General features: G+C 37.5%; 1 protein-coding gene across 1 annotated transcript; it reads left to right on the top strand.

The window, feature by feature from the left end:
• Window positions 1–5,579: 5,579 nt before the first annotated feature.
• Window positions 5,580–6,379, top strand: LOC135222359 (uncharacterized). The gene is made up of 2 exons (XM_064260446.1): window positions 5,580–5,710; window positions 5,893–6,379. The coding sequence occupies exons 1-2, from the start codon at window positions 5,580–5,582 to the stop codon at window positions 6,377–6,379; spliced, it is 618 nt and encodes a 205-aa protein (XP_064116516.1).
• Window positions 6,380–8,098: the final 1,719 nt, after the last annotated feature.

Raw genomic sequence — 8,098 nt, 5'->3', positions numbered from 1 at the left:
AGCAGCTGAGAGAAAAATGCAGCAACAAGAAAGAGAGAAAGAACGTAAGCATGAGTTGGAAATCGGTCGTTTAAGGCAAAGTACTCTTAGCAGTCGGACAGGTGAGAGCGAAAGTGAAGCTGATGGTTTAGGTATGAGTGCAGTGTTGAAATTAGTACCGAAGTTTGATGAGGAAGATGTAACAAAATATTTCATGTTTTTTGAGAAGTTAATGGAATGAGTAGGTTCACCTAAAGAAATCTGGACTCTATATTTACAGTCAGTTTTGAGTGGTAGGGCACTTACCGTGTATAGTTGTATGTCTAAGGAGGAATGTGATGATTATGATATTGTGAAAGAAACTGTTCTTAGTGCATATAGGTTAGTACTGGAGGCGTACCGTAAGAAATTTAGAAGTTTGAGAAAGGACGAGAATATTACGTATGTAGAATACGGTAAGAAGCTAGAAAGGCTGTTTTTTAATTGGTTAACTTCTGCTAAAGTTGAGGATTTTGATGGTTTGAAGAACATAGTGTTGTTAGAAAACTTCATAGATAACATATCCCCTGAGATTAAGCTTTACATAGAATATAGGCGAGAAGTATCTTTTGCAGGAGCAACTAGGTTAGCTGACGAATAGTTTAACTCATAATTTAAGTGTTAGTAAGAAGCGAAATGATCCTTCTTCTGGTAGAGTACAAAACAGTAAAGTTTTCAGTTCTAGTAATAGCAATGTGAGTAAAAGTGACTAAAATTAACTTAATGCTTAAAGAAGGTAGTAAGGACTACATAACTAATCTAGAGTATTTTAAAAACAATTTAAGAAATGCTTTGCAACTAGTGAAGGAGAACGAGAGTGAAAGTCAATGGGAAACTAAACGGAAACATGATCTTAGAGCAAAAGAAAGAAGTTTGTGTGTAGGAGATAAAGTTTTAGTATTAGTCCAGAAAGAAGGTCCCTCTTTATCTTATAAGTTCGAAGGTCCTTTTTCGATTTTAGAGAAGAGGGGAAATCTAAATTATTTAATAGACATGGGTAAGCGTAGAGCAAAGTGGCTATATGTAAACTTGCTTCAGAATTATAAAGAACGCCCCGTGCCGTGGCCACTGCCCATGTTCATAATAACGGTGTCACAGAGAGGAGTAGTTTTGAGAAAAGCCCAGAGGTGCTTAAGAAATTCCAAGTTTTAATCAGAGTTCAGAAAACGAAAAATTAAGAGGAAAGGATGAATGTTAAAGCTGATAGCCTCTCTAGAGATTTTTCAGAATGAGTAGGCTAATGACAGTTTTCCGTTTTGGCACGAGTAGGTGTGTGAATGGAGAAGCGTGTGTGTTTAGCTGGATTAAAGCTTTTTGCAGAATTGTTCCCCTGCTGTTTAATTCTTGTTTCTCTTTAGAAAAAAATAAAATCAGTTGATTTCATTTTTTTTTTATTTTGGGGAACGTGTCATGGTAATCGCTTTATAGCAAAGGATGATTAATTAAGGGAAAGGAAAATACATCTTCTTTGAGAAGGTCTGCAACAAAGGGGCATTCGCGCACGTGTTGGAGGCGCCTGTTCTTATGATTGTTCTAGAATCGTCAGGTGGGATATGGAAATCAACAGGCGCTGACATGTCGCTAGGAACGCCGCGATTTATGATGCTACATTTCGTCTAGGTCCTTCTTAAACGTTCCTGTCGTCTCGGGAGTCTGTGATATTCACGGGTAGGCCCGGCCCCTAGATCGCCATATAAATACGACTGACGAAGTAGGAGAGATCAGAGATCAGCAGGGATCATCAGTGAGAGATCATCAGAGAGAGACAAGAGAAGAAGGAACAGACGAAGGATAAGAGAGGAAGGCGAACGAGAGTTTGATCGGATTCGAGTCAAATCGTCCACAGTGAGAGAGAGAGAGACAAAAGTTAAGTCGTCCGTAGTCGGAAAGGGAGATATTCCGACGATTGAGCAACCCTTCAGAGAAGAAACGTCTTACAAGTTGGTTTTGAGGAGTAACCTGCCCTTCGAGTATCAAGAATAGACATTGATTTTTGCAGTATGGAGTCAAGAAGACGTCTAAAGTTCTACAGCTCTCCTTTGCGAAGCCGTCGCTGCGAGCATTGATTTCCGACAGCTGCAAAACTGGCCAACAAGTATTTTCATTACTTCACTGTTTCCCCAGTTCACGCATTGTAAGATTTTACTTTTTTGATGTAAATAAGAGAAACCATTCTGCATTTATTTTGTTAGTAAGCTTGTAAATAAACCTTTGTTCTGTTTGTGTTTCTTTCGATATTCGTCTCCCCAGTTTCAACTGTTGGTGTTGAATCTTTTTTTTTTTTATTATTATAATATCGAACCTGTAGCGGCCCTCTCGCGGTCCGTGGCATCCCAGTCTTTAGCCACACAATTTCCTAACGTACATCAACATTCATTCTCGTAAGTATTTCCTGAACTCGAATGCAAAGCCTTTCCCTCAACTTATCAAATATCAAGTAATTCCACGTTCACGAGTTCTGAGTATCCTCTACATCAGGAAATTAAGTCGATTAATTTTTACATTATATGCTAAGGATATCAGATTGAATGAGAATAATTCTGTGAAAAGCCCTTGATTCCTATTGTGCTTTTAACCTTTTGTTTGTAGCCTAAAAGGTCGTAAGTGAACGAATTTTCCGGATTTAGTTTTTCCCTTTTATTTTTATTAAGATTAGCCGTATTGAGGAAGGTTTTCTTTGTGGTACACCAGGTGTTAATATGAGATTTGAAAATTTTTCGGGATAGTTGCTTTTTTAGTAATTTGATGCTGATAAAATTATTTGAAATATGTGCTTAAAGAACAGAGTTACCTTGAACGCAGATTATAATTATATCTTTACACTTCAAGCTTTGCATATTGGCTTGAATATGTCGTAAAGCAGTTTTAGATTCGAGGCTTATTCTACTGCACGGGAACTTGGACCTTTCAAGCTCGTTATCGTCAAATGTAGACTTTTGAATCCCGGAAGCCAGGATGCGCTCTCAAAATAGAAAGGTATCTGGGGAAACTAAATGGAAGGGAAACCGAGAAGTTGCAATTAACATACGTATTGTTATCATTGCGCTTTCAGTTATTCGCAAATCTTTGAAAAAAATTACGTGTAGAAATGCTTTTACTAGTTTGATTAGTTCTCATAACAGCCTTAGGTGGCTATGTTGTTTTAACAGCTTCCGAGGAGCATGAGAAACTATGACAATGCTTATCGTTTATTTATGCAAACATGTTATCCAGAATTGTTTTCAGAATATTTGTCTTGAGGGTTGATGTCATATCTTGTTCCCCTCTACAATAATAGGAATTTATTCCTGGAATCATTTGTTACTTCGATAATACCTGGAAAGAATTTGTAATTGCGAGGATTAACTTATGTATTTGCAAAGCAACATTTCGGTAAAACTCCCAAACATTGATTTGTTATTTGCTTTTCTCACGGCAAATGCATTACCTTTCGCGGAAGTCTGTTGGATAACGGTATAAATGAATATTGAATATATATCCACACTACCCTTTGACGACAAGAAAGAGGAGAATATGTTTCGGGTTACTTAAAAATGGGAAATCTTGTGTGACAATATTTCTGGAATACGTCTAAAATTTGTGGCATTGGGTTACCAGAGGTTTGAAACCGTTAGACCCTTTGTAACAAAAGAACTTGTTTCTATTAAGAGCCTTTGTTATCGCCATTCAGTTTTTCTTTACCTGGATTTTATTTGAAGTTACTATTATGAATATATTCTTCACAGGTTTTTGGGAGAAAAGGATCACAAGTAAGAAATTAAAAATGCAGTAATGCAAGGAATTTCTCGGCTTGATATTTGAAAGTATGCAGAAATCGTGTGTGAATTAGTGACAATACTGTTGTGGTGGAGAGGTTTGATTTCGATATTAAATGCAGATTCTTACTTCAGTATGAGTGTGTACAGCAGAGTATAAGTTAACTCATATCTCTCTTTATAACTAAGTGGGTGAGTCGATGTAACCTCTGCAAAAAATACAAAAGGTATAAGTTTGATTCATGGCAGGGGTAGAGCACTTATCATTTATATTTGCGTTTGATTGTAAGTTGTTGCCCAGGTAAAGTGAATTACAAACCCAAAGTTATATTTACATTAGTATTTGAGGGTACAAAAAAAGTCATGGACGAATTAGCAACAAAACTATCATAGAATGTCTGTTGTGGAGGAGTACTGATTTTGACTCAACGCATAGAACATAAATTAGATATGAATATGTACAGCAGAATAGAAGTTAACTTATGCCTGTAGCTCTGTTGATAGTTTAGTTAATAAGTGTGTTTCACCTCTATATCGTACTGAAAGGGTTTAGGTTCGAATCCTGGATAGTGCACATGCATTTATCTTATTCACTTTGTGTTTATGGTATTTCCAAGGTCAACAGTTATGAAGGAGTATTTGTTGCTTAATACTGGAGTATACATATATAATATATATATATATATATATATATATATATATATATATATATATATATATATATGTGTGTGTGTGTGTGTGTGTGTGTGTGTGTGTGTGTGTGTAGTTTATATTATATGCATATATGTAGTATATATATATACGTACATGTGTTTGAGTATTTATTTATTTACTTATTGATTAACTAAAGGTCCACTCTTAGAATTTTAGTAAGCTCCACTCTTAGCATTATAGATTTCACTGGCAAAACACGACCTTACCATCCCTTTATGCTAGGAATGGCTAGTTTGAAGGAGCTCTTAGGTCTAAATGATGACTTACAAGCAAATCACGCGGTTCTCCCAGGTCCTAGCTTGGGTGGAGAGGGAATTTTTACCCCAAATTACAGTTAGGTTTCGTACGTGAGTTGATAAGTTCGTAATCGCTTTTCTTCTTTTTCTTTTCTTAATTTTTCTTTAGTTTATCGTATACAGTATGCAAATTTTAAATGAAAAACTTGTATACTTAACTTTATTTTCAAGGAGTTTCCCTTTATAATTTTTTTTTTTTTAAATCTAATGTAACACAAAGTTGCCCGAACCGTGAGAAAATTCAAATATTTATTTCGTGCCGACTTTTTTGCGGAATCTGGTGGACATTTTAGGTCCCTGCATACTTTCAAAAATACCCAATTTTCCCATACATATTCACATTTCCCATTGTAGCTGAAAGAAAGAAGCTTTAATAAAAATACCGGTCTGCTCTGTAAAATCGCATATCACTTCAGAAGAACTTTTATACCGTCTGATATGTCATTTGGCTCTATAAGAACTGTCATGGTAACACTTGTGTAAGATAAGTTTCCTCTTATATTGCAACATGATGTGAGGGAACAACTATTAATAAAATAGTTATATATATATATATGTAATATATATTATTATATATAATATATATATAGTAATATAGTATTATATATGTATAGTATATATATATATTTTTTTTTTCCTAAAATATTTAAGACAATATGAGAGGAGATACTTTTGCTAAAAAGGAATGAATTATAAGACCTACCATGTTTGTTTATATTGCTTAGATTATGCAGAATTTCACTTACAACTCTTTCCTTTCCTAGGTGTTATGGCCTCTCCTTGCAAATAACCAAAGATGAATAATTTGTGGCATGATCTGGGTATAAACACTTATTTGCAAGGTATTGTTATGGAGGAGACCAACAAAGAAGGGAATGAAGATGCCATCAAGGACCTCTTTTTGCGTTCAATCAAGTCTTTGAAGAAGTCAGTTGAACTTGAGTCTTCCATTCCTGTTTTTATCACATTGGAGTTACTTATTCATGAGAATCGACGCGTCTTGACCCGCTTTGAACTTCGAACTTCTTCACACATCTCCCATAAATCCTGTCTTATATATATAAATCTCGAAGGTTGGGATTTCCTTCCTCACTGTATAAATCTCGAAGGTTGGCTATAGATCCTACCCACTCTAAATCTCGAACGTTGGCTATAGATCCTACCCACTCTAAATCTCGAACGTTGGCTATAGATCCTACCCACTCTAAATCTCGAACGTTGGCTATAGATCTTACCCACTCTAAATCTCGAAGGTTGGCTATAGATCCTACCCACTCTAAATCTCGAAGGTTGGCTATAGATCCTACCCACTCTAAATCTCGAAGGTTGGCTATAGATCTTACCCACTCTAAATCTCGAAGGTTGGCTATAGATCTTACCCACTCTAAATCTCGAAGGTTGGCTATAGATCCTACCCACTCTAAATCTCGAAGGTTGGCTATAGATCTTACCCGCTCTAAATCTCGAACGTTGGCTATAGATCCTACCCACTCTAAATCTCGAAGGTTGGCTATAGATCCTACCCGCTCTAAATCTCGAAGGTTGGTAGATCCTACCCACTCTAAATCGAAGGTTGGCTATAGATCCTCCCGCTAAATCTCGAAGGTTGGCTATAGATCTACCCACTATAAATCTCGAAGGTTGGCTATAGATCCTACCCGCTCTAAATCTCGAAGGTTGGCTATAGATCCTACCCGCTCTAAATCTCGAAGGTTGGCTATAGATCCTACCCGCTCTAAATCTCGAAGGTTGGCTATAGATCCTACCCACTCTAAATCTCGAAGGTTGGCTATAGATCCTACCCACTCTAAATCTCGAACGTTGGCTATAGATCCTAAACCGCTCTAATCTCGAAGTTGGCTATAGTGATCGCTACCCACTCTAAATACTCGACGTTGGCTATAGATCCTACCCGCTCTAAATCTCGAAGGTTGGCTATAGATCCTACCCGCTCTAAATCTCGAAGGTTGGCTATAGATCCTACCCACTCTAAATCTCGAAGGTTGGCTATAGATCCTACCCACTCTAAATCCTGAATTGGTTGGCTATAGATCCGAACCCAAAAACTCCTATCTCGAAACGTGGCTATAGGATCTACCCACTCTAAATAATTCGAACGTTGGCTATAGATCTTACCCACTCTATTCTCGAGGTTCCGAATATAATTTACCCACTCTAAATCTCGAACCGTGGACCTATAGAATCCTACCTACCTCTAAATCTCGAAGGTTTTGGCTATAGATCTACCCACTCTAAATCTCGAAGGTTGGCTATAGATCCTTGCAAACTCTTAAATCTTCCCGAAGTTTGGTATAGATTCCTACCACAAAACTCTTTAAATCTTCCCGAACGGTTGGCTATAGATCTTACCCACTCTAAATCTCGAAGGTTGGCTATAGATCCCTACCCCACTAAAGCTCCGAAGGTGGCTATAGATACTTAACCCAAAAACTTCTTAAATTCTTCGAAGGTTGGCTATAGATCTACCCGCTCTAAATCTCGAAAACGTGGCTATAGATCCTACCCACTCTAAATTCTCGAAGGTTTGGTTAGATTCTACCCGTCAAACCGAAGGTTGGCTATAGTCCTAACCCACTCTAAAATCTCGAAGGTTGGCTTTAGATCCACCCGCTCAAATCTCGATGGTTGGCATAGATCCTACCCGCTCTAAATCTCGAAGGGTTTGGCTATGTCCTACCCAACTCTAAATCTCGAAGGTTGGCTATAGATCCTACCCTACTCTAAATCTCGAACGGGGCTATAGATTCCTACCCATCTAAATCTCGAAAAGTTGGCTATAGATCCCTACTACTCTAAATCTCGAACGTTGGCTATAGATCCTACCCGCTCTAAATCTCGAAGGTTGGCTATAGATCCTACCCACTCTAAATCTCGAACGTTGGCTATAGATCCTACCCACTCTAAATCTCGAAGGTTGGCTATAGATCCTACCCACTCTAAATCTCGAAGGTTGGCTATAGATCCTACCCACTCTAAATCTCGAAGGTAAAGCAGTTTTAGATTCGAGGCTTATTCTACTGCACGGGAACTTGGACCTTTCAAGCTCGTTATCGTCAAATGTAGACTTTTGAATCCCGGAAGCCAGGATGCGCTCTCAAAATAGAAAGGTATCTGGGGAAACTAAATGGAAGGGAAACCAAGAAGTTGCAATTAACATACGTATTGTTATCATTGCGCTTTCAGTTATTCGCAAATCTTTGAAAAAAATTACGTGTAGAAATGCTTTTACTAGTTTGATTAGTTCTCATAACAGCCTTAGGTGGTTATGTTGTTTTAACAGCTTCCGAGGAGCAT

Source organism: Macrobrachium nipponense, chromosome 3 (assembly GCF_015104395.2).
Source record: "Macrobrachium nipponense isolate FS-2020 chromosome 3, ASM1510439v2, whole genome shotgun sequence".
In the NCBI taxonomy this organism is placed as follows: Eukaryota; Metazoa; Arthropoda; class Malacostraca; order Decapoda; family Palaemonidae; genus Macrobrachium; species Macrobrachium nipponense.
This window is presented reverse-complemented; position numbering and strand designations above follow the sequence as displayed.

What these genes read in the sequence shown, in the direction of transcription:
- LOC135222359 (XM_064260446.1), top strand. Translation starts at nt 5,580, where the DNA reads ATGAATAATTTGTGGCATGATCTGGGTATAAACACTTATTTGCAAGGT. An exon ending in TCAATCAAGTCTTTGAAGAA is followed by an intron (nt 5,711 to 5,892) that starts GTCAGTTGAACT and finishes TAAATCTCGAAG; the next exon opens with GTTGGCTATAGATCCTACCC.